The 27,061-nt window shown below is 43.6% G+C and overlaps 1 protein-coding gene across 2 annotated transcripts; it reads left to right on the forward strand.

Moving 5' to 3' along the window:
• Window positions 1–10,239: 10,239 nt before the first annotated feature.
• Prok2 (prokineticin 2) lies at window positions 10,240–25,220 on the forward strand. Of its 2 annotated transcripts, XM_004651509.2 has the most exons (3): window positions 10,240–10,323; window positions 13,613–13,738; window positions 24,939–25,220. In XM_004651509.2, exons 1-3 carry the CDS (start codon window positions 10,240–10,242, stop codon window positions 25,041–25,043), a joined length of 315 nt encoding a protein of 104 aa, XP_004651566.2. In that variant the 3' UTR covers window positions 25,044–25,220. The 2 variants fall into 2 exon arrangements, with proteins under 2 accessions (XP_004651566.2, XP_004651567.2); XM_004651510.2 differs by lacking the exon at window positions 13,613–13,738.
• The last annotated feature ends 1,841 nt before the right edge of the window (window positions 25,221–27,061 follow it).

Consider the following 27,061-nt stretch of genomic DNA (forward strand, 5'->3'; position numbering starts at 1 on the left):
TTTTTTTAAGAAACTCCTTCTCATGGAGTAATTTTTCAACTCTATAAATAGATAAACTTTACCGTACATTATCACTTGAATGGAACAAGTAATTTTTCAGTGCCTCTATAGACAATTGGCTTTCAAATTGAATCTCAGTGATTTATTTTTTAAAATAAAGGGAACATTATCAGCATTGAACTAGGTTAAAATAGCTGTCTTATTTAGAATTATAAAAGCAGTTCCTGTTTTATATGCCACATTTAAAGCAGGGTTATTATTTTTAAAAAAGATATCTCAGGCTGATATTATGAGGTTGTTAATGAGAAAAACCACCATGTGATAGTACAATGGTAAAGAACGCAAGGTGGGAAACAAGGAGAATATCTATTTTCCTCTTTGAACCCATCTAAATGAACAATCATTTACACAAAGACAAATAAGACCCAATGACGAAATGAGCATGCCCACCTATTATGCTCTAATAAGGAGATAACATAGCCAAGCATAGGAAGTAGTCCTCAAGGAAGCTGGAATCACTTTTAAAAATAGAGCTTCATGTCCGAGAATAATACGAGATCTTCTTTTCTGTGGTTGACAAAATGTCCCAGGCTTCTTGTTCAAGACTGAATGAACACTTTTTTTTTTTTTGCTGTTTCTTTTCAAATTCCACAAATATTTATTTAACACCTACTATGCCATAGGCTACTGTAATTCTAGTGAGGTAAAGGCGTAGGGCATCCACCAATAAGCCACGACTGTGGGAAATATCTCAAAAACAAACAGGAGGTGCGCTACAGTCTCAGAGGTACATCCTGCAAGAAGTGCAGGAGGAGGGGGAGGTGGTACCAATCCCATCTTGTCTTTATTACATGAAACAGCAGTTTCTCCAAAGGGCCAGACAGCAAATAGTGTTGGCGTTTACAGGCCAGACAGTGTCTTCCACAAATACCCAACATCACTGTTCTCTCACAGATGCTTAGTCCTAACTAGTAAGACAAAAGCAACCACAGACAATGCAGGGACTCGCATGGCCAGATGCTGGTAAAACTTTACAAAGACAAGTACCATGGTGGCTACTCTATATGAAATAGACAAATGCAAATAGTTAATAATGATGATGATAATATTCCAACAAGATGTTCTTGGGTTAGCAAAGTCTCTTTAGTGAAACCTTTCCCCACACATCCCTGGTCTGTCTGATTGCTTTTCCCCACACCCATAAAAGTTCCTGCATTTCTCCCACAGTTGGTCACCCACTTCTCAGGGTGATTTTGACATCTTCTTCTTCATTTCTTACTGTTTTTAATATTTTATTTATTGATTTTGAGAGGGAGAGAATGGGTGCACCAGGGCATCCAGCTGCTATGAACAACTCCATATGTGTGTGCCACCTTGTATGTCTGGCTTTCGTGGATCCTGAGGAACTGAACCTGGGTCCTTTGGCTTTGCAGGCAAGTGCCTTAACTACTAAGCCATCTCTCTTGCCCTTCATTTCTTATTTTAACCAACAGAGAACTCCAATCTAGTTCTTAAGTGATGCTAGGTACCTCTTTCTCTTGGCTACAAGGTTATTGCAGTACTTCCTGAAACAAAGTGGTAGGGATTCAGGAAAGTCCTTGTACCCCAAATCCTAGGTTCATGTCTACTTTTAACAAAGAATTGAATAAAATAAAATTGAGAAGGATAATTATTAAATTATTTATTTAGGGAAGTACAGAACCAAAGGAAGGCAAATGAATACACTCGCATGGCTTTCGAGCCACATGGTGGGCCTGGAAAAGCTGTGGAGAGGACAAAAGGAAAAAAAGAAATTTCAAAGAGCTCCTGCCATGTGGAGAGCAGGAAAGGGTGAAAAGCCCATGTGGAAAGGAGGGATTGGGGCGTTTGCCCCTCCCCTTGGCCCAGCTGGGCCAAGATGAAGAGAAACTCACTGGAAGCTGGAAACTCAGGAGTGTTCAGACAGCACAGAGACTTTGCCCTCCCCTCACAAACATATTTATAACCCTGGTGGTGGGCCCTACCTTCTGCCACCAGAGCCAGAGGGATAGCAATTGGTCTGGGCTAGAGCCTATCTCAGGAAAAGGCTAGCTACGATGCCAAGTTCTGGTGGCTAAATATGACCTGACACAAAATGTCAGTATTTTAGAAAAAGACCTCACTCCTGAGGAGGGGAGGGAGGAACTCAGGTATGGAAAAATAGTTCTAGGGAACTAGGCAAGAGCTAAGAAATCAGATCATTCTTTGATCTCTAGCAAGTGCAGACCTTCCTGCCTTTTTACTTTCTGGGGCCCAGTCACCCTAACTGAACAAAGCTACCTGACTCTCACTCATTCCTATCAGCCACTCTCTAGGATTCTGTACCCCCACCCCACCGCACCCCACCCCCACATACACATCTGTAACAAATATGTGTTGACCTCCCAGTGTATTGCTCAATATCTGGCTTGTTTAGTAAATAGCAGTTGAATGAATGAACAGTGGTTTACTACCCATCTAAAAGAAAATATCCCCAGCCTATCTATTTGTTGTCTTTGAGAGCCATTGGGTAATTCAAAGGAGTACTAAACAAGGAAAATACATACAGCTAGGCATGGTGATACACATCTTTAGTCCCAGAACTCAGGAGGCAGAGGTAGGAGGATCACCGTGAGTTCGAGGCCATCCTGAGACTACATAGTGAATCCCAGGTCAGCCTAGGCTAGAGTGAGACCTTACCTCAGAAAACCAAAAAATAAAATCAAACAAGTGATGCTGGAGACATTGCCCAGCAGGGTAAATGTTTATCAAGCAAGCATGAGGACCTAAGTTCAGCTCCCTAGCACCCATGGGGGTGGGCAGTGGGAAAGCAAGGCAAAGCACCTGAAATCCCAGTGTTGGGGAGGTAGAGACAGGAAGATCCCCAGAGCTGGCTGGCTAGCTAGTTTGGCTGAATCAGTGGGTTCCTGGTTCAGTGAGAGAATCTGTCTCAAAAAAAAAAAAAAAAAAAAGGTAGGTGGCAGCATCAGCCACCATGATGCCGTGAATGCCACAGGGCCATGTTGTGTCTGGCAAACAGTATTGTAAGCATGCCTCTCCCACATTTAGTTCTTACAACTTTCTGTCACCTCTTCCATAATGATCCCTGAGCCTTGTGTGGTAGATGTGACAGAGATGTCTCACTTACTGCCTAACATTCCACTGTCACTTCTTCTTAGAACTTTGATGAATTTTGAGTCCCCTGTAGTCACCAGTGTCTGAAAAGAGAATCTTCTCTAACCAAAATTGGGAGCAGCATTAATATCTGGACTTAAGCATAAGTATTTAGAAGGAAATTTGAGGGACATAATATATCCATTTAGCAGAACAACAGTAATAGCTTTCCCCCTAGGGCTTATGATCTCCCCAGACATAAACTTTTGATTAGGTTTTCAGAGTCAGGCAAAAATTCCCTCTAATCCAATCAGAGAAAAATTTGTTTACCCCATTAACAGACATGCTACCATTACACAAATTGGCACATTTTGCCTGGTTGGCCAAGCATGAAGCTCACAGAGTCCACTGCTCATTAAGCCCATCGATGACTTTTCTCCCCAATAGGCTACATAGCTTTTTCCAGTTCCATGACAGCTAGTCAACAGGGAGGAGGCTTCCAGCCCAACTCCAGCTTGAGTTTTCAGTGTCCTGCCATTCAAGCATACAGTGTTTTTAGCAATAGGGTCTTACCACCTAGTTCTGGCGGACAAAAAATATTCTTGGAAATAGCTTGAATTGCTTGGGGGCATCAGTTGCCTCCCAAGCCAATAACTCATTGGAAGGTATCTCACTCTGGTACTAAGGGGGAAAGTCCTGGAAAGAGTGATGGGAGGACATTATGATCAGGGTACATTGTGAGTATGTGTGGAGGTTGTCAATACAAATTACAAAAACCGGTTAGGGAAAGAGTGACAGAAGAATACACCCAACATCAACCTCTGGCCTCCACATGCAGCGACACACACTTCCCACCAGACACATGAACACAGGAATATATAGCACATACAGATATACACAGGCAAAAAAAAAAAAAAAAAATTACAAAGATAATTAAAAGCTCATTTAGGGAGTCCAGATCCCAAATTTTTCCTTTCCTATTGAATTCTGGTTCTTTGCAGAAATCGAGGTAAGTTATGTGACTTGTTTCAGTCTCTAAATTGTAAACAGCAGTGACATGCATCAGTTCCAGGCAGAGGCAGCTGAAAGCTGGTATGTTACCATCCTGCTCCACCCGACTGGATTAGTTTCCAACAGTTACCATGAGAAAAGACAAGAACTGGGTGGCCCAAACCATCAGAAACTCTTCTCTCATGGTCCTGCACTTAGAAGCCTGTTGTAGTCAGTTCCACAATGCTGGGATGAACATCCAAATCCAGCACAGTTTATGGGAAGAAAGGGTCTATTTCAACCTTACAGATCCAGGGGGAAGTTCCATCAGTGGTGAAAGAAGCTGTTCCCATAAATCCAAGCAGAGAGAAATAATCAAACAGCCAACTAAAAACAAAAGCAGCAGGAGGGAGGTGACAACAGGCAACAGGAACCCCACCAAAGCTGACTGCTCTGCAAATCTTTGGGCTAAAAATAGTATCTGCTCCCAAACATACCTTAGGGCTAGACCCCAGAATCCACCCTCTTCCCAATAATACCTCCTCCAGCTAAGCAGCTGGAGAGCCAAGTTACAAAGTTTAATAAAACACTTGAGTCTATAGGGGATATACATTCAAACTATCATATTCTGCTCCTAGCCCCCAACAGACTCATGACCATCTCACAGTGCAAATTATATTCAGTCAAATTTAAAAGGTCCACATAGTCTTTACCAACTTTAAGATTGTTCCAAAGTCCCAAGTGTCATCCAAGATTTAAGACTGTCTCTTAACTGTGAATCCTTCAAAATCAAAACAAGTTATAAACTTCCAACATATAATGGCACAGGGTATACATTTTCATTGCTATAAGGCATGACAAGGAGAGAATAGACCAGTCCAGAATCAACCATTAGGCAAACATCTGCAGTTCAAGTCCAGTATCATAACCAGTGACCGCAGTCTCTGGATTTTCCCATTTTTCATCCCTCCATCTGGGCTGAGTAGCCAAGGAAAACTTGTCAAGAGTGCTCCATGGTAGTCCTTGCACAGTCCTTGTATATATCCCAAACATCTTTGGGTCTCCATTGCAAACCATGGTCCATTTTACAATGGCCTTGGTGGTCTCTCTACCAGCTCCATTCACAGCATCTCAGCAGGTGTTTAGGAATATAACTATATTGTTAATCCAGGGAGGAAATAAATTATGACCTTGAAGGGTGGGTTTATTTCTTTCAAAAGAATTTGTATTTCTATCATTTAGTCTTTTCTGGGTAGAATCACCTCAGGTACCTTTGCATTGTTTGAATGTAAGGCAATTGGTCCATCGTTAATCACAGTAATCTGTTGGACAATAGCAGCTTCGGTAACCTCAAACTTTTCTCTGTGCCTGTAGTTTTAAATTTGCTTGAATTTTTTCAACCTTAAATCTTTTAGTTCTATATCTTCTGCCTAGGATATCAGTCCATTACTTTCAAATTCAACCTTGATCAAATTCTCTGGGCATATGCAGCAGAATGCAGCCAGCCTTTATGCCAGTAGCCCAGTCCCAAAAATGTTCTCTGCTGTCCTTCCTTTCCCTTTGAAAGTTCCAGAGCCAACACTGCTCTCTCTACATTGAGCATGTTCAAACTCTCACCAAATTAACTCATAAAATGTGGTTTACTGATGTATATAGTGTCTGCATTCTAAATTACCAAGTCCATACATATTCCTCCTCCAGCACACAAATTTCAAAAGACCAAAATCTACATGGTCAACAATGGCCCTACTCTTGGTACCAAAATTCTGTTGTAGTCAGTTCCATGATGCTGGAACGATCAACCAAACCAGACATAGTTTATGGGGAAAAGGAGTTTATTTCAAGATTACTGATCCAGGAGAAGTTCCAGCAGTGGCAAAAGAAGCTGCTTCCATATGTCCAAGCAGAGAGAGACAACCAAGCAGCCAGCAAACACCGAAAGCAGAAGGAGTCTCACCAGAGCTCAGACTGCTCTGCACACCTTTGGAATGGAAATCAGATCTGCCCCCAAACACACCTTAGGAATGGACCCCAAGATTCTCTCCCAGTGACACCTCCTCCAGCCATGTGACTGGAGACCAAAGTTAGAAGCTGTCATAAAATGCATGAGTTTATGTGGGACATGCATTCAAACTATCACAAAGCCCAAGGTCAAGATGTCAGCGGACTATGGCCCTTGTGAAGGATCCTGGAAGGAAGCCTTCCTTTTGGTTCCTACATTCTGTTGGAAGCTTGCAGTTATGGTGGCCCTTGGCTTGTAGATGTGTTCAGTCTCTGCCTCCATCTTCACACAGTGTTCTTCTGTGTGTTTCTCCTCTGTATTCAAACTCTTTTCTTTTTCTTTTAAAGAAATCAGCCAGGGAGTAGGAGAAACCTATCTCTGACCTCAGAGGGTCAGAGGGCTTTCTGTGCAAGCATACGGGCTTGAGAGGGCCCGAGCTTGCTCCCCAGCAAGCATGTAAAAAATTAGGCATGGACATGTATGCCATAACCTGTGGGGAGCAGAGGCCCGAGACTCAGTGAGGTCCGCTGGTGAGCCATCTGATGGAACGCAACAACTCCTGGTTCAGTGAGAGACTCTGTCTCAAGGAAACAGTATGGAAGAGTGATAGATAATGACACCTGGCATTCCCCTGCATGTATGCACATAGGGCGCATACACATCTACAAACACTAGATATAAAACATCACATATATCACATATTAACACCAGAGGTCCATGTAAAATATCAGTCACTTTCTACCTGTTTATTTATTTATTTATTGGACAGGGCCTCTCACTGAAGCCAGGGCTCATGAATTCAGTGAAGCTAGCTAGCCAGCAAGCTCCAGGGATCCTCCAGACTCTGCCTCCCCAGCACTGGGATTATAGGCCCCGTGGCACCACACCAAGCATGCAAGCGGTCCACTGGGGATTGGAGCTTAGGTCTTCATGCTTGTACAGCAAGCACTTGACCCACTGAGCTATCTCCACAGCACTTGCTTTCAGTTTTTCTGACTACCTGTCATTGAACATCTCCGTTAAATGCACCTACACTGTGTGTCACTCGATTCTGGACAGTTCTCACAGGATATATTCTTGTCGGTCATCAGTAATGTTCTGAGTGCTGGCTGTGTGCTTACCTGAAGGCTGTGTGCAGGAGGGATTTATGGGAAATTCGACAGGAAGATCCTAACCAAAGATGTGAGAAAATTGATTTGGTGAGCAAGACAGGAAAGCCCTGTCTGTATCAATGTTAACTGAAACTGTCAGTGAAAAGTTTTAATTTAATTTAAAGTTGGAAAAATTCAAGCAAAATTAAAATCATAGGCATAGAGACAGGTTTTAGGTTACTGAAGTTGATATTGTCAAACATTGAGAGCTATTGTTAATATTTTATTTTTATTCATTTATTTAATAGACAGAGACAGAAAGAGGAAGAGACAGAAAGAGGGAGAGAGAGAGAATGGGCATGCCAGGGCAGCCACTGCAAATGAACTCCAGCTGCATGTGCCATCTTGTGCATCTGGCTTTATGTGGGTCTTGGGGAATCAAACCTAAGTTCTTTGGTTTTGCAGGCAAGTGCCTTAACCACTAAGCAATCTCTCCAGCCCAAACACTGGATGATTTAATGAGCTGTAACCATCCTGGGACTTCCAGTCAATTCTAGACTCTGCACAGTACTTTATGGGTGTTATTCCCTTTATGCCCCATGTGACTGGTACCCATGAGGTTGGTAATTTATGGCCATGTTATAGGAAACAAAACAGAGGCCTAAAAGGTTAATGAACTTGTCCAGTGGCCATAGAGGATTCCAACCTAGGTCACTGTAATTCTTAAACATGAGGTTGGATGGATGCTGGTATATCACACCTTTGATTCTACCAAGCCGTGATGACCTGCAATGATGCTCGGGTCTACCCTCAGATCACACAAGGTTCGGTTCTACTTCAGTTACCCCTGGACCTAAGCCACGTGGTAGCATCAACAGATTGCAGTAACAAAATATAATGAAAAAAATACTCTTCAATTTCTAGTTCACTGGTGGTAGGTTAGCATTCCTACCTTATTTTATGGATGGATCTATATTTATTCTTTCATCTTGATAAAATTTCATTTTCTACACTTGACATCAGATATGGTTTGACATTTTGGTCATGGATTCAAAGAAGTGCGAAGAGCCTTCACTTCTCGAAAGTATTAAAACCATTAAAAATTCCCAAAGAGATCTGGGGCACAGTTCAGCAGTGGCAGGCAGTTTCACTTGCCCAGTATGTGCCATGCCCATAGTCCATCCCCAGAACCACAAAAAATATTTTTTTAAAAAAAAAATCCCTAAGCCAATTCTATTTTTAAGCATTTCAATCTTGGTTTCCAAACAACCTTATGAAGACTGTTTTCCTAACAGTCCTGTAGGAAGCCTGCCACATTGGAAAACTGTTTTTTTCTGTGCAACATGGCATGTCTTCTATGCCTGGAGAAGCAGGGAATACCCAAGTTGGCATTCAAAAGTAGCAAATATGAAATAGACCATTAAAAAGAAAAGAGGGGGAAGGGAGGTGTAGGAATGTTCGAATCCACTGCGACTGGTTTTCACATTCCCCGGCAGCATTCCCATGCTGGCGCTGGCACTGGCGCTGGCGTGGAGATTGGAAAAAAAAAAGAAAGAAAGAAAGAAAAAAAAAAAAAACTTTCCACGACGCTGTCACTTGCTACTGTTTCCACTTACTTTACTGTGAATCCAATTTTAACAGTTTTTTCAAAGTTAGAAATGAGCTCGATTCCTTTTGTGTTTTCTGTTTCACGATGTCTCTCAAACATGGAAACATGTGTACCAAGGCTTTTAAGACCAGCCAAAGATTTGGGGTTTTCTAAATATCCAGCTGGTTAACATTCAGATAATTACTTACCCTTTCCTTATTATTTTTCCCCCCTCTCTACATTTCGTCTGAATGCTTTGGCACGGAGAAGCCCCATAGTCTGAAAGAAACTGTCCCAACTCTCCTTACTGGATTTATTAAAGAGGCTGCAAGATCCATCTGCGCTTTAAGTTTGTGGTTCCTTATGGGACAGAGGAAACCTCTGGAAGCAAGGTGGGCTTCCTAGAACCCAAATGCAAGACGATTTGGTGCGGTCACACGTAGGTGTTGTTGGTGAAGCAAGCAGGTTGAGATCCTTGGAGCCAGGATAGGATCAGAGAGAGGGACCTTGGCTTGTGTGGTGAGGAGAGCCCAGCAAATACTCATTCTTGTTTACATGAACCAAGAAACTACAATCATCTAAGAGTGAACGGGGACTTGCAACTGGAAAGTAGTGGGTGGAGGGAAGAGAGAGAGAGAGATGCCTACCTAGGGAGGAAGGAGCCTCAGGCTGGCACGGGCACCAAGGCGTTCTCATTTCCCGTTGGCAGCATCCTGGGCAGCTCTGCCTGAAGGGGGTTGGGGGAGGCTGCAGAGCGGAGGGATGTACCTGAAGGAAGTCAAGTGGAGAAGGTCAGAACATATGTGAGCTTGAGGGGAGGCATTTGGAACGAAAGAAGTAAATGAGGCCCCCACCGCTGGAAGGAAGAGCCCCCTCTCATGTCACCATGGCTGTAAGTTTCACCCCCCTTTTGTTCTTGTACCCCCGCTGTCCACGTTGCCCGTTTATACGCTTGATGTTTCGAAGTTGTTCCACCAGGAGCCGGTGGCGGGTACCTGGCATACACTGGGCGCTCCCTACGGACGGACGTGCCGAGCAAAGGGACACATTTGGGCCAACTGCGCCCCCCTCCGCTGTGCGTCCAAGAGCCTGGCACGTCGTGGGCACCCCCTAAACAGCTGTAGCGCCAGTGATCTGCAGATGAAACTTCGGGGTCTGAGCACGTGTCGGAGCTCTGGAAACCAGGGCAGCCAACGAGCTTTCCGGAGACCACAAAGCCACGGATGCCGCGGAGCGGGGCGCTCCGCGGGGGGCGCTGCCTGCGTGGCGCGCGGGGCGGGGGCGCGGGACACGTGCGCGTGGGGCGCGGGGTGTGCGCCCGCGTGCTGCCGGCCGCCCGTGAGTCACGCCGGGGTTCGCCTGCCTTTATAACCGCCGTCCCCCCAGCTCCGCCGCGCAGCCGGCCCGCGCCCCGCAACCGTCCCCAGCACCCCAACAGCCGCCGGGTCCCCGGGGTCATGAGGAGCCCGCGCTGCGCCCCGCTGCTGCTCCTGCTGCTGCTGCTGTCGCCGCCCGCGGGGGACGCCGCCGTCATTACCGGGGTAAGCGGCCCAGCGCACCTGTCGGGAGGGATGCGCCCCGGAGATGCCAGGACAACGGGAAGGTGGTCCCCAGGGCCGCCGGCACCTGCCTCCATCGTCCTTGGGCGACTTGGGAAAGGGTCCCAAAAGCAGCTGATGGCAGGTTGCCCGCGAGCCGTGAAATTGCACAGGAGATTTACCGGCTGTTCCCAGGGACTTCTCCCCCGTCCTGCGTTTTCTCTTGTGGTCCATTTAGCTCAAGCAAGTTTCTTTCTCAATACAGAAGTTCTCTTTCAAGATTCGAAAGCCCTGGGCTTTAAAAATCTGATTCCCCTACTCACTGGAACGCAGAGGAGCAAGTCCTGCGCCCAAGTCCCCAGGCTCTTAAGCCTGTTCAAGCAATGTGTTCCCTGCACAGCCTTTGAAATAACCTGGGTGAGGGCCATGCCCCAGCCTTGGAAAGCAATCTGAGGCTCCTCTTACTGGGGTTCAGAGTACCTTTCTTTTCCTTTTCTATCTTCTCTATCCACTCTTCTTCTCTCCTCCCCTCTCTCTTTTCCTCTTCTCTTCTCTTTCTTTCTTTCTTTCTTTCTTTTTTTTTTTTTTTCCTTTCTTTTCCTGTCGTCATCTTGAGGTTCTTGTAGTGGTTTGCAAATGTTCAATTTCAATGTCTAATAACCACCTCCAGAGCTTAAAGATGGAGTCAGCACCCCACTAGAGGCTATTTAAACTCACAGAAGGCTTTGGAAACAGCTATCCCACCACTTCTTTCCCAGCCCCACAGTGTTCTTTGTGTGTATCTGAGGAATGAGTTTGGAGTACGAAATTTGAAAATCTAGTGTACACAAAGCCACGCAGAAACTGTAGTATTTAGTGTTGTTTTTAAGTGCTAACACATTTCCCTTCACAAAATGCATTTGTTTAAGAGAACATTACAGGATTTTGATATAACGTTTGTATTTGAAAGGATGGCATATGGATAAATGTAACAACATTCAACTCAGAGAAAATGTCATTGAAAAAATGAAGCTGATGGTCTTGGTATTCCATTCCTTAATAACATTTTGAAGACTCTTGGGCTATGATGGCATTTGGTCTTACCTACTAGATGTTTGCTTCTGTGCTTTATGGTGTTTTTTAGAGTATGGGCTTCTGAAAATTATCTGTATAGCTTCAACAGTAGCCAGCCCATGTGTCCGCATAAAACTTTCTATAGGTCTTTCTAAAACTTGAGAATTGAAACATGTTTGAGTGGTTTTCTCCTCCTTCCCCTGCTGGCTCATTTGAAATGTTTCCTAATCCTCTGAGCCCAAGGTTCCTTTACCATGCAAGTATCCTTTTGTTCCATTCACAGGACAGCACTGTTTGAATGGATGTTCAATGGGTTCAGGACATAGGGCATTAGGAAACAGTTGTCTAATTAAAAAGATATAAACGTATGCAATTCTTTGTAAATTTTCCAAGGACTGAAGCTTTTTATTACAAAATGAAATTTTATCACATTGCATGTTTATGTGCTGGGCTTGTGATATAATTGTGAGGGCTGCTATTGTTTTTGTTGTGAGGTTAGTTTTACCAAAAGAATATTTTAATCCATTTTTTTTATTTCTCTAAAGCAACATGGCAATAAAATGTAGTCATGTCTCCCTGAAAGGAACCATCTGGATTCAGTGACTTGTCTAGATATATTGTGCATGAGACATTATCTAAGTGACTGAGTGAATTTTAAAAGATTTTGGCTAGATGATGTTTATTGTCTGATAAAAAGAGCTGATGGGGCTTCAGAATTCAGAGTGACTTACATCTGTTGAAGTAACATACTAGCTGAAACATCCACCTGAAACATTCCCTTTTTGTATAACATATGGATATTACAAAACTGATTTAAATGTTTGATAGATTTGGTAAAACCATACTGGAGGAGATGGTTAAGTGGCTGTCTCATCTATGGATTGTGATGGTCACATTTGCATCATTTCTGCTGTATGGATAAAAATTGGAAGATGAAAATGTTGAAATGTTGGTCCATAAAATCCAAACCACCTGCAATGAAAAATGGGAGCTTTGGCTGCTACTTGTTCTAAAGAGAAGGGAGAAACTTCTAATGGGGGAATTAAACCAACTCTAAAGCAAGACAGTTAGCTTGGTCACTTTAAAAAAAATAGTACTGAGAATGTGTCCATAAAGTTATATGTACAGAAGTGATGGCAGTCTCCACACCTAAAATCTTTGAAGGGCCATTTTAGTTGTTTCCAATAAGTGCCTATTTAATTTTGTGTGTGTGGAAATTTAGTGACTAAACCAAGCAAATAGGTTATTATAGCTGTTTAAACAATGAATCCCATTTTTTCTTGGCTCTAGGAAAGAGAAATCATTCATTCATAAGATCCATTTGCATGCAAATAAATTTAGTCTTCACTATTTATTGGTGCATGGAAAGTTCCCCGTGGTGGATTCTTCGACCTTGCGTCTTCACATTCACAGTTGTGGTGAGGGTGGGGGTGGGGGTGGCTTGGGGCCTGGCTGTGGCTCACCTGGCGAATCTGATAAGCTAGGTAGTTCTGCTGAGGTTGGAGTGTCCCCTCCTGCTCCCCTAAGCCAGCCATTTCCTTCCCAAGTCACATGCACAAAGAAGAGAGGCTCAGGGTGAAAGCTTTGACCTGCTGATTTCCATCCTGTAAGATTCCGTTCTCTGTCTTTTTTTTTTGGGGGGGGGGGTAGGGGGGACCTGGGGCAAAGAAAATAGTGAAAATCAAGTTAGTGGTATGAGACCCACAGGTCTCATGAAGCAGAATGCAAATAGTTGGAAGGGAAAACGAACACTTCTCCAGTTCACATCAGCACCTTCATAGGTCTGGAGTGCTTTGTGCCAGACTTGCAGACTGTTTAAATCTCTTTTCAAAATTAGGGCAATATGTTCTGTAGCTAATAGTCATAAAATCCCGTGATTCAATTTATGTAGTTCCTAATGGCCATGCATAGTGTAGGTGACGAATGTGGGCTCCCTCTTCAACTTCAAAGCCAATTCGGCCATAAAGCACTGGAAAAAGAGAGGAGGAATGTTTCTTTCCCTCTTGTGTTTTCATCCTGCAGGTACTATTATTAAGTCTACTTTTGAAAAACCTCAAAAAATTCTGGCCAAGTTTTCCTATAGATGTGTGCAAGCCAATGAAGCTCATAGGTCTCCTATTAAAATCATACACTTAATTAGCTAAAGAACATTTTTCCCCCCAGCATTCATTTTAGATTTCCCTAGCCCAAGTTGCTCCTGCAATCTGTATTTATAATGTGTTTGCTTATTTCATTTCAGGCCTGCGACAAGGATTCGCAGTGTGGCGGAGGCATGTGCTGTGCCGTCAGTATCTGGGTTAAGAGCATACGGATCTGCACGCCCATGGGGAAGGTGGGCGATACCTGCCACCCGCTGACTCGGAAAGTGAGTGTCTGCCCTGGGACTCCCCCGGTGGTTCTCTAATGGCAGAGAGAGAGAGAGAGGAAAAAGCCCCTATTCTCTCCCCTTCCATTTCCAAGACTTGTATCCTCATTCCATCCATCATTTGTTACATATTAATGCTCCTCATGGGACGAGAAGCATTTTATCAAAATAATTCCTAGAAGCGGAATTTACCTAGCATCATTTAGGACAAAATGGATGTCACGTAGTAGCACAAAACCTGAGCAAAGACATCCCTCAAAAGACAAGCTGATCAGGCAGAAGTTCTAGGTTTTGCTTTGTTTTCAGAAAATCACCAATAACACAATTAATATCTTAACTTAAAAGTTCTATTATTTGTACATTTATGTATTTATACATTTATTTACTGACTCTTGTGAGACATAGGCTCATTAACCTAAGCTAGCCTTGAACTTGCTATATAGCAGAAGCTGGCCTTGAACTCCCGATTCTCCTGCCTCCACCTCCCAAGTGCTGGGGATACAGGCATGTGTCACCATGCCCAGATTAAAAATGACATACTTGCTTCTGTGCGTGTGGAATACATTCTTTTCATGAGTGTAGAGATTCATGGCATTTCATTTTCCAGCTTGATCACTGAGTGGGTCAGTCTCACAATGACCTTCAGAACTTATGACGAGTGATATGTCCACAGGCCCACAGGATTGGACTGGACAGTAGAGACTCTGTACCTAGGGGTTACAGTCTGAACTGTAAGGTCAGTGCATATACAGAGTATCAGTAAGTGGATAAGGGTCACAGAAGGGACCCGAGAAGTGTGTAGAGCTATGGTGTTCTCCACTTTGAAAACTTTTAAACAGAGTGTGGCCTCAGCCAAGTTCCCAGGGGTACCAGTTAGCACCCTCTTCTGACAGTTCCCACCTCTGTCCATCAGGAAAGTTTGGTCCAGAGGCAGCCAGAAGAGACCCAGACCGGATAGCTGTGTACAGAACCCAGTGTCTCTGCTCTCTGCACTCTCATTTGAAAATCGGGTGAACATTTTTTAAAGCAAACTAAATTCCATCTTTCTGCCTTTTCTTTTCACCCATGACTTGGGCTTTAAAGCTATAATGGAGCCAGCCATCTTGTATTCCACCTGTATTCCAACAGTCCCAGAAAACACTTCTCATATTGACCTTTTCAGAATTCACAGCCGGAAGTGCACTTTGGTGGCCCGTTGGTGAGGGTTGGCTCTGTGAGGGCAACACAGATTCCGGTTGATGGGGCCTGTCTGAAGGCTACATTCATGGCTGGCTTTCCTGGTTGCCTTGCAAAACACTTCCCGTTGCATTGAAGACAATCTAGCTGTGGTTTTCCTGTGCAAGGCTGCGCTGGCAGTTTTAAACGTGACGTACACCTCGGATTCGTGGTTGCCTGCTGTTCTCAGTTAGGCTGTATGTAGCACAGGCTGGCTTCTACACCTCATGTAGCCAAGGATGACCTTAAACTTCTGCCTCTACCCCTTGAGTGCTGGGGTTACAGCTGTGCGCCACCATACCTGGGTTGAACCCACAGCTTTGCTCCTGCTATGAAAGGACTCTACCAACTAAACTCCACACCCAGCCCAGCTTTGGACATTTTACGACAGAAAAAGGTTTTAAATTGTTAGTCACCTGTGTGAATGCCAAACTCTCTGGCAGCACGTGATGCCAGCCTTTGATAAACACAGTTTCTACATCATCCTTACTGTATGTGAGCCATCTTTTAGACTGAAGTCATTGTCCCTAAGGAGAGGAAGTTAATGGAGTGTTAGCCTAACTTTTTTCTCATGCCTTGGACACTAGAGCCTAGTGTGTGTGTGTAAACAGCAAATGAAAAGTGGCTTTAAAAAATTATTTTTTTTTTATTTATTGATTAGAGACAGAGAGAGGAAGAGAGAGAATGGGCGTGCCAGGGCCTCTAGCCACTGCAAAGGAACTCCAGATGCATGTGCCACCATTGGGCATTTGGCTAACATGGGACCTGGAGAATCGAACCTGTGTCCTTAGGCTTCACAGGCAAGCACCTTAATTGCTAAGCCACCTCTCCAGCCCAAAAAGTGGCTTTTTTGTGTAAACAATTAACAGTGTCATTTGTTAAGTGCATGGATATACCAGACAGTGCATACTACCATGTTGTGCATGTAAATCTCATACCTCACGCCTGTGATGCACCTTTTTTTTTTTCTTTCTGTTACACACTACATACAACAGTGACCCTCTGTTGAGATCACACAGGCTGTTAGAATGCACACAACTTTCACTTCTTCCTGCTTCTTTCCTGGGTGGCCATGGTTACCAGGTTCCTCTCTCCCAGTGAAAGCAGCTGTGTGAATTTCAGCAATTTCAGTCTGCCTGAAACTGATCACAGAGATAAGATGCGCCCTGGTCTGAGTGGTGACAGGACAGGTTCTGAATCTAACCCCTGCTTATGTTTGTTGTTTTTCCAAATCTGATGTACTTTTAAAAAACAACCAAATTTATTTCTCCTTCTCCTAGATAACTTCAAGTTCATGTCTGGTGAGCTGTCAATTTGAAAAGTGAGCAAAAGTCATCTTCTCTCAAAAACCTAGTAATAGCTTTATAGATATTTTTAAGAAATCAGCTGTCCTTTATTAACTTTTTGTTTTTATGATTATTTATTTATTTACAAGGAGAGAGTGAGCAAGAGAGAGAGAGAGAGAGAGAGAGAATGGGCATGCCAGAGCCTCTTGCCACTGCAGACAAACTCCAGACTTATACACCGCTTTGTGCATCTGGCTTTGCATGGGGAACACTGGGAATTGAACTTCAGGCCATCAGGTTTTGTAAATGAGTGCCTTTAACTGCAGAGCCATCCCTCCAGCTCCCTTGCAGCTTTTTTTTTTTTTTCCTTTTAATATCACAGGTCTAATAAGGAATCTTTAAGTAACAGATGGTGGTTTTCACAGGAAAATGATGAGATCAAATGACAGAAGAACTACAAGGCAAGGTTTGAGTTGTTTTTACTTTGTTCCCACTTAGATGTCCACGTGAAATAAATTTCCAGATCTCACCCTCATAACTTCCCATGTTCTTTTGTTGCTATTCTGAAAATATATATATATATTTTTTTGTTTTGTTTTGTTTCTTGTTTTTTGTTTTTCGAGGTAGGGTCTCACTCTGGTCCAGGCTGACCTGGAATTAACTCTGTCATCTCAGGGTGGCCTTGAACTCATGGCAATCCTCCTACCTCTGCCTCCCGAGTGCTGGGATTAAAGGCGTGCGTCACCACACCCGGCTCTGAAAATATATTTTCAAAGGTCATTTTAAGAGTAGATACTGGAGGACTGAGGAGATGACTCAGCTGATAAAACTACTTGCAAACCTGCCAGCCCAGGCTCAATTCCCCCAGTACCCACATAAAGCCAGACACACTATATGGCACATGTATTTGAAGTTTGTTTGCAGTGGCAAGAGGTTCTGGTACACCCACCCTTTCTGTGTCTCTCTCTTTTCCATATCCCCCCCCCACCCCCTGGCTTGCAAATAAATAAAAATAAAGAGTAGCCGGGCGTGGTGGCGCATGCCTTTAATCCCAGCACTTGGGAGGCAGAGGTAGGAGGATCGCTGTGAGTTCGAGGCCACCCTGAGACTACATAGTGAATTCCAGGTCAGCCTGGGTAGAGTGAGACCCTACCTCAAAAAATCAAAATAAATAAATAAATAAATAAAAATAAAGAGTAAATGATGCAGTTGCTACTTGTTACAGGTGGGATTAATTTATTCTGGAAAATTCTGGCTCTCTGGAGCTTCTAACAGCTATAGTCTCTTTTGAGAAAAGTCAAGTAAAAAAGTGTTTACAAATTTAGACTTATGACAACAGTGCTGTATTCAGTTCTACTTTGCAGGTTACAGGCTTCTTAGCAGATGGTTAGAATGTGGCAGATAGAGAACATTCCTGCTTCCACTTCAGTTTAGGGCAGTCAACAGCCACTTAAGTGTGTCTGTTTGGCAAATGAAGCAAGTGAGGTGAATAGTATCTGGCAAATGAATGCAGCCTCTGGGGTTGGCCCACTGTTTACTTCAGATTCATCTGTTGACTTGTAGAGCTTACACTCAGTCATTTAAAAATTGTATAGCTTCTTTTTATATTATTATTATTTTGGCTTGTTGAGGTAGGGTTTCACTCTAGCTCAGGCTGACCTGGAATTCACTTTGTAGTCTCAGGGTGGCCTTGAACTCATGGCAATCCTCCTACCTCTGCTTCCCAAGTGCTGGGATTAAAGGCGCATGCCACCATGCCCAGGTTTCTTTTTACTTTATATTATGTACTTCAAACATGGTATAAAACAGCCAGACTACAAATACATAAATTTGTGTATAAAAGAACATTTTCAAAACACATTTGTAGGCAAATACTAGTTTTAACAACTATTCATTTTTAACAGTGAATGACTAAGTTATGCCTGTAGGAAACACTGTTTTAAACATCACAGATTTCAATTTCTTTTAGCAGTCATATTCTATTTTTAATAGATTATGTTTTTCATGATCAAATAATGGGAAGCACTAAAAACCAAGGCTTTATGTCAGGTTTTCTGTTTTGATTAATATAATGAATACTTTACATTTTTTCTTGCTTATTATCTTATGCTTTTTCCCACTTTAAACAACTATAATCCTCTAATCTTTTTTAAAAAAAAGTTTTATTAGTTTTCTATTCTGCAAGTACAGGCAGTTTGGTACCATTATTAGGCTCATCCATGACCTACCCCCTCCCCATTGGCCCCTCCTTGTTGAGGTATATGGGTCATGCATTGTGGGGTTAGCCCACAGTTATTGGTATGATAAATGTTTCTGTGTATCATAACCCAACATGTGGCTCTGACATTCTTTCTGCCCCCTCTTCCACAAAATTTCCCTGAGCCGTGTTGGGTTCATTTTTTGTCTGCTTCAGTGCTGAGGTGTTGGGGGCCTCTGAGGCTCTGGCTCTCTGATTTGGTAGGCGTTGATTTTTCTCTGTGTTGATCTCCTTCCCCCTTGTGCTGGTATCCGGTTCATCAGGAAAACAGCACCCTTGCTTGTTTTGCCAATTTTCCTTAGTTTCAGTTAGGGCCCTTTTGAGAATCCTCTAATCTTATCTTTAAATTTTGCTCTGCTTTTCATTTTTATTTTTCTGTACTGGGGTTGGAACCAGGGCCTTACCCTTGCTAGACAAGTGTTCTACCACTGAATTATCCTCTAGTTCCTCTCCACTTGGTTTTCTTCTCTCTTCCCTTCCCATTACCCTCTCTTTCTACTGGTTCTTGCTTTGTGTAAATCTCAATTCCTCTGCCTCCATCTCTTGAGTGTTGGAATTACAATTATAGGTGTGTGTTACCACCTCACTACAATCTTCTTCACAGTAAAATTAACCTGTGCATTTCCCTTTTCTGAAGGAAAAAATTATAAAACCTCCATCTTATTTGCTTAAAATTTTTGAAGATTTAAAAAATTATTAGTGGTTTCCATTTTGAAACCAGCCTGTGACAAAAACATAAGTTCAGAATATAACCCTTTAAACCCTTGAAATTTGGATATTTGTAAACTTAGATATTTTTAGTGAAACTAAAATGTAATATATAGCTTGGAAGTTAATAAAAGACAATTAGAAGGAAGCACAATGTGATGGCTTTCTCATTCCCCGTTTTGGTTATCAGGAGCTGCATTGGTCTGTTGAGGTGGTATCATAGCTGTGGCTCCACATTCAAGTTGGCAGAGAATGTCACCAGGAAGAAATATGGTGCCTTCTAACAACTTTTCTCTCTCCTCCTTTCCTTCCCTTCCCTTTCCTTCTTTTTTACTGGGGATTGAAACCAATGCCTCAAACCTTATCAGACAAGTGTCTATCCCTGAGGCATCCTCCACACCCCCCACCCCAACAGCTGTCTTTCAATTCTGAGGCAGGGAGGATCCCATTAAGTTTTCCAGGTTTGTCTCAGCCTCCCAAGAAGCTGGGATTACAGGCCTGCACCACCAGGGCCAGCTTCGCGTTTCTCTTTTAGAAATGCCGCTCACTCTTTTCAAACGTTCTGCATATGAGGAGGAATCATGTTGCCTCCTGAGAGGGCTTGATGTTCTTCCTTGGTAAGTTTAGAATTTGTTGCTTGGGATTTCACACTGCAAGAAACCCGATTGAAGGTTCTACTGATTTTCAAGCAGCTACCATGTATAAGGAGACGCACCTTCTGGAAACATCTTTTCACTCAGTTTGTTTGTGGACACAATGGGTCCATCGAGGAGAAGACACGCGTCCCCTGAGTGGATGTCACCTGAACTTGTGCTCATAGCCCCCCTGGAGCTTCCCAATGGAAGCAGAGGAAGGAAATTGCCGTGACCTGGGGGTGTGTGAAGGGAGAAACACAGAATCTCGAAAGAGGCTCTGGTTTGAATAAGGAAAGGTAGCGCTCCAGCACGAAGGGATCTGTAATGCTCTTCACCCACATGTTAAGGTCCTAGAGGAGGCAGATTTGGCTTGATGTTCAGACTGTTTTGTATCCTGAGTAAGAAAAAGAACACAAAGATTTTCAGGAACAATTAATTCTCCAAGGCAGATGAGCTTGTGAGCTCGCTATGGTATAGCAAGGTCTTGGCTCTCACAGAGACCGCACCTTGGGTTTGTGTGACATCTGCTCTGCTTCTGCAGCTTCAGTGGTAGAGGGATGCTACCTGAAGCCCTGCGACAAAACCACTGTCTGCCAGGGAAGCGCTCAAAGGCTGTACCAGAGGTATGAAGCAGAGGCATCGGGCCTTTCATGAAGGTTTCTTCAGCGTCTCTCTTTTTTAAAAACAATGCACATATGTGTATGCTCATGTGACAGCACGTCCTCATGTGTACATGGGTGCACATGCACACATGTAGGTGTGTGCTTGGAGGCCGGAGGACAATGGTGGGTGTTAATTTCAGGAAGACTGTCCACCTTTTTTTTTTTTCTAAATTTTTTTTTTGTTCATTATTTTTTTATTTATTTGAGAGCGACAGACATAGAGAGAAAGAGATAGAGGGAGAGAGAGAGAATGGGCGCGCCAGGGCTTCCAGCCACTGCAAACGAACTCCAGACGCGTGCGCCCCCTTGTGCATCTGGCTAACGTGGGACCTGGGAAATCGAGCCTCAAACCGGGGTCCTTAGGCTTCACAGGCAAGCGCTTAACTGCTAAGCCATCTCTCCAGCCCCTGTCCACCTCTTTTTGAGACAGCGTTTCTCATTGCCCTGGAACTTATTACTTAGGCTAGACTGACTAGCCAATGAGCCCCAGGGATCTGCCTGACTTCACCTCCCCAAGGCTGGGATTATGAGGACACGTTGTCATGCCTGGCATTTTATGTGGGTGCTGGGGATCAAACTCAGGTTCTCAGGCTTGTGAGATAAGCACTCCGCTGACTGAGCCGTCTCCCCAGCCCCTTTTTGAATGTCTCTTATATCGTAGATTCCATGCTGAATGCTCATAAGTGCCACAGTCAGATGTCAGAGAGTCAGAAGTTAGTAAAAGGGGAAAATGAAAATCTAGGAGGGCCAGGCATGTTTGCGCATACCTTTAATGCCAGCCCTCAGGAAGCAGAGATAGGAGGTCTGTTGTGAGTTCAAGGCCACCCTGACACTACATAGTGAATCCCAGGGCAGCCTGGGTTAGAGCAAGGATCTACCTCAAAAAACCAAATGAGGAGCTGGGCATGGTGGTGTATGTGTTTAATCCCAGCACTGGGGAGGCAGAAGTAGGAGGATTGCTGTGAGTTCGAGGCCACCCTGAGATTCCATAGTGAATTCAAAGTCAGCCTGGGCAGTACCAAGACCCTACCTCAAAAAATAAAATAAAGGCTGGAGAGATGGCTTAGCGGTTAAGTGCTTGCCTGTGAAGCCTAAGGACCCCGGTTCGAGGCTCGGTTCCCCAGGTCCCATGTTAGCCAGATGCACAAGGGGGCGCATGCGTCTGGAGTTCGTTTGCAGAGGCTGGAAGCCCTGGCGCGCCCATTCTCTCTCTCTCCCTCTATCTGTCCTTCTCTCTGTGTCTGTCGCTCTCAAATAAATAAATAAATAATTAAAAAATAAAATAAAATAAAACAGAGGGCTGGAGAGATGGCTTCATGGTTAAGCACTTGCCTGTGAAGCCTAAGAACCCCGGTTCGAGGCTCAATTCCCCAGAACCTACGTTAGCCAGGGGTGCATGTGTCTGGAGTGCCTTTGCAGTGGCTGGAGGCCCTGGCTCACCCATTCTCTCTCTATCTAACTCTTTCTCTATCTGTCGCTCTCAAAAAAAAAAAAAAAAAAACATTTTTTTAATCTATGAGAAAATGAGAATGAGCATTCATTTGTCCTTCCTATCTGGGTGACTTCACTTAGGCATCTCACGTCACCTCCAGTGGAGTCCCCTTCACTGTTCTCCAAATCAGAGCCTGACCTGAGATTTGGAGTCATGTTCATACACTGTGCCCTTGTGAGCCTTTCCAGGGCAGGCAGACAGTATGTTTCCCTTTCTGCTGTCTCTAAGGTTCTGGTAGCTTAGCAGTATCATCGGCACGGCATCATGATGTGTGAAGCATGAAGTGGCCACCATAAGTGTGCTTCCAAGTAGCCAGAAACTATCTCACTTGGTTGTCTGCCATGTCAGCCCAAGACAGCCAGGGCCTCTCCTTTTTGGTACCAAGAATCTGGCCTGGTGACGGCAGCACTGGTGAGATGGGTAGCACTGGTGAGGGGCAGCATTGATGAACTCAGGCTTGGAACATTCTAGGTGGTCCACATGTGACACAGTGCCTACCTTCTCTTTCTTGGCACTCACTTCCTTGGAAGTTGCTGCCTGCTGTGAGCCATGCTCCACCTCAGCTCCATGCTCATTTGGGACTAGTTTACTCTTTGTCGGCAGGGGCTGAACTCTTAGGCTGTTTAGTAGCTTTTTATTTTTCTCTGTGAAGTGTATACCCCACCTTCACTGTGGCAACCCACTGTCTAGGTATTGCCACATGTCCCCTGTGGGCAGAATTACCCCTGGTGAGGAACCAATGGCCTATGCTGAACTTTAGGCATGATGCAAAGGAGACTGGCAAAGTCGCCTGGTCAGAATCAACTGCAAAGGTCACCGATGGTCACTTCTCAGGCTCCCCACTTGTAATCGTCCAAGCTAGTACTGTGACACCCACTTGCTGTGACGTGTTTGTGGTGGTGGGCCTTTCACTCCATATCATATCAGCCAAGGGCTGTGGTGTAGGTTTTCTGACAAGGGCAAGGCCCTCACAGTGACAGAACCATCCTGAACACACATTTGCATGGATCCCACGAGCAGACACCGTAGTTAGCCCCTTGGAAGTAGCCACGTACCAAGGAGACAAGGGCACTAGGGTAGCCCCGATATGCCCCGCTCGGCCCATTGACCGCATAATAAGCCGCACCCTCCTGTTGCTTTCCTATTTCTTCCCTTCGTGGTTATTGATTTGCACCATCTCCCTGACCCTTCCAGGGAAGGCAGGAATGAAGAAAGGGGAAGAGAAGAAGAAGGAAAAAGGAGGTAAGAAGAAGGAGAGCATGGATTTGCAGGATACTATGTAGAACTCTTAGCTTCTCCCAAGTCCGTCCTCTCATTTGACACAAAAGCCAGGTCAGAATGGTTCTGTCACTGTCAGAAGTCTGATTTTTTTTTTTTAACCATATAAAGAAAGTTATGATGGCATCTAGAAGATGTGTCTCATATTTTCTCACAAGCAGAGATAATTGGTGTGGGGCGGCCTCTTTTGGTGGAATAGAATAGAAATACACCAGAATGATGATATCTAATAAAGAAACAGAAGGTACACATCTCTCTGCCACTCTGCCCTATAGGCCTAGTGTTAAAATCCGACCCGCCTCTCCCTCCCACACACACAGACTTGCTAAATAGACCAGGCTAACCTGCTTCCTGAGCCACTATGCCTGGCTGAGGGTTAGACTTTTTCCATAAGGCTCACAAGAAGGCCTCATTCCTCAGGGAGGGGAAATGATTTCATGACTCTATTTGTTCTAGAAAGCATATGTATTTTGAACGTGTTCTGCAAAGAAATACCATGCTAGTTGCTGGTTGTCCCTCCTCGACCCAGTTTCACTGGTGACATGGCTTGTAAAATGACCCTGGGAATGAAGCAAGCTGCTCCTTCTCAGCCAGGCAGGGCCAGCATCTGGCTTGTTCCCTTTGTGTAAATTGAGCTTGCCTTTCCTGTGATTTTCTTCTGCCCTTTAAAAAAATTTCCCCCGTGATTTAACTGGGAGCTGTATGTAAAAGTGTGGCCCGAGATAGTCCTACCTGCAGATGCAGTCATACCCAAAACACTGCACTCTTCTTGAGGACTTGATGTAGCAGGACTTGATGTAGAGCTAGAGAGATAGCTTAGCACTTAGGGCGCTTGCCTGCAAAGCCTAAGGACCCATGTTTGACTTGGCAGATCTCACATAAGCCAGACCACAAGGAGACACAAGTGTGCAAGGTTACACATGCTGTACAAGATTGGTGCACATGTCTGGAGTTTGATTGCAATGGCTAGAAACTCTGGCTCTCTCTCTCTCTCTCTCTCTCTCTCTCTCTCTCTCTCTCTCTCTTTCTCTTTCACTCATAAAAAAATTAAAAACTTAAAAAAAAAAAGAAACTAAAATGAGAAAAGAAAACAGAAAATAAAAAGACCTGGTGTCTCTGGTGCAATTGCAACTTTGAGATCCAGATGTGACCTTGGACAGTTTGCTAATCTCAGAGCCTCAGCTTCTCCTCTGTGGCATGGGTGGAAGTGAACAATTTGCCAGTGATAAGGATGGGAAAGGGTGGCATGTGCGTGTATTTCCTTTTAAGAATTCAGTAAACACTAGTGGTGATTCAAAGATATCTCCAGAATGATCTGATTTGCTTAAAAACTTTTCCTGGCCTGAGGTGATGGTTCAGTGGGGAAAGTGTTTGTCACCACAAGTATGAGGACTTAATTCAGACCTCTCCAGCACACCAGATGGGCATGGCAGCCTGCCTATAATCCCAGCACTTGGGAGGTCAAGGCAGGAGATCCCCAGGGCCATCTGGCTAGCCCTGAACAATAAATTAGGTGGAGAATGATGGAGAAAGACCTTTTATGTCAACCTTTGGCCTTTACAATGTACCCCATCAAAAACATGCTTGCATACGCATGAATGAATAGCACATACACAGATATACACAAAACATTTTTAAAACTTTTTTTTCCCCTCTTTTTCTCCTAGGTTCCATTTTGGGGGCGAAGGACACATCACACTTGCCCATGTCTGCCAGGACTGGCCTGTTTAAGGACTTCTTTTAACCGGTTTATTTGTCTAACCCGAAAGTAATCACTCTGAAGTAGGAACTTTAAATGTGAAATGCCACACAATGTCTGTCAAGTCTGTCAAGTCTCACTTGTGGTTTGTGCCAAACAAAAGAATATGCCACAAAGAAATGCTCATGCTTCCCTGACTGTTCTAAGTAACATTTTCATCTTTGATTCTGAAGTGATTTTTTTTTTTCTTATTGAAAGGGGATTTTATTTTGGATAGAAAGATAAAGTGCCAAGCATTATGGAATCAGTTCTCATTTTTCTGTTTGTATTTTTTGCTTGGCTTTTTTTTTTTTAAATACAGATATCTCACTCATTTTCACAAAAATGAGAATAAGAATTGATATTTTGTTACAGAAACAATTTTTTTCTCATAACTTCTCCCCCATCCTTCACCACTTTATAGACAATGAATCCTTAATTCCTCAGAGAATCTTCCCTGACTTTAATCTATCTCCCTTCCTTCCCCTTTAGCATTGCAAAGTGGGGGCTCTAGACTCTCTGATCTCTGATGAGACTCAGGGGGCTGCTTGATGTTCTTGCGATGACAAGAGCACTTCAGTTGAAGTAGACATTCCAAACTGCTCTTTGGGAGGAATGGTTGGGAATGCTTCTGGTACTTTCCTAACCCTATCTAGCCCAGTGAGCTTCAGTAGATGGTTGACTAGTGTGAGGGCAGAATTAATGGGAAGCTAAATTAATTTGGTCCACACTTCTAGATTTGGGGTTTTGCTTAAATGAAAGACTTCTCTTCCAACAGACTATCACCTATGTTTTTTTTTTTGTTTGTTTGTTTGTTTTAGTGAAACGTAAAAAAAGTCGCCTAGAGACAGTCTAAAAAATGTCACTTGAGAAGAAAGTGTTGGTTTTAATCTGGCATAGCACTATTTAAAATCAGTATTGTTATAATTTAAACCCTCCTTTGTAAACAGAAGGTCTGTTGTAATGGGTTGCCTAACATCCTGCCGTTTGTACCGGTATCAATATTGCTGTGTAGAAATTCTGTATCAGAATAATGACAGTACTGTACATCGTTTGATTGACTTTAATATTATATCCTTATTCTTGTCACAGTTGTCTACAGTTGTTGTTACTCTCAGTGTTTAGCATAGGCCTCATCCTACAGTGGGTGGAGACCTTCAGGGTCGGTGAAGGAGCATTAACGTTGTCACTCCATGCACAGGGTTTGCATGAACTTGAAGGGAATGCAAATATATATATATATATATATATATATATATATGTATGTATGTATGTATATATATATATGTAAATAAATAGACCATGTGTATGTAAGTGAAATGTTGGAGTGTGAAAGAAAATCATGCCTTCATAAGATGATTGTTGGCAGCAACAGAACTGCTGGTCTTCCCGGCTTCTGTCCAGACATGGCTAATGTGGCAGGGGCTAGAGTAGCCTAGAGGGAGAGATACCGTGATGCCACAGGGTGGCCTGGCCTTGAAAAACACACCAATATTGTAAACTGACTGTGCACTGCAAATAAACAGCATATGAAGCCGGGCGTGGTGGGGCACGCCTTTAAGCCCAGCACTCGGGAGGCAGAGGTAGGAAGATTGCCATAAGTTCGAGGCCACCCTAAGACTCCATAGTGAATTCCAGTTTACCCTGGGCTAAAGTGAGACCCTACCTCGAAAAACCAAAAAAAAAAAAAAAAAAAAAAAAAACAAAAACAAAACAAAACAAAACCAACAGCATATGAAATGTTCAGTTGAACTGACTAAACTTCCAAACCTGTCCAATGCCCACCCAAGAATGGTTTAAAAAAGAATCAATTGTCCCTTCTGTAGTTCATCACTTGGCTAGAGCTTACAGTTCCATGCTGTGTGTGAACTTACCCCCTGGGGCTCACATGTTGATAAATGTATGAGGACTGAATTATGCTAATCCCCTTACTTGGTCAATGACATATACTTTGTACGTGGTTTATGTTCAAGAAACATTCCTTAGCAAGTTTGTTGAGAAAAAAAAAAACCTATAGGAAGGGTTATGGGTAAAGAAACAAACACTAATAAT

Source organism: Jaculus jaculus, chromosome 14, assembly GCF_020740685.1.
Source record: "Jaculus jaculus isolate mJacJac1 chromosome 14, mJacJac1.mat.Y.cur, whole genome shotgun sequence".
Classification (NCBI taxonomy): Eukaryota; Metazoa; Chordata; class Mammalia; order Rodentia; family Dipodidae; genus Jaculus; species Jaculus jaculus.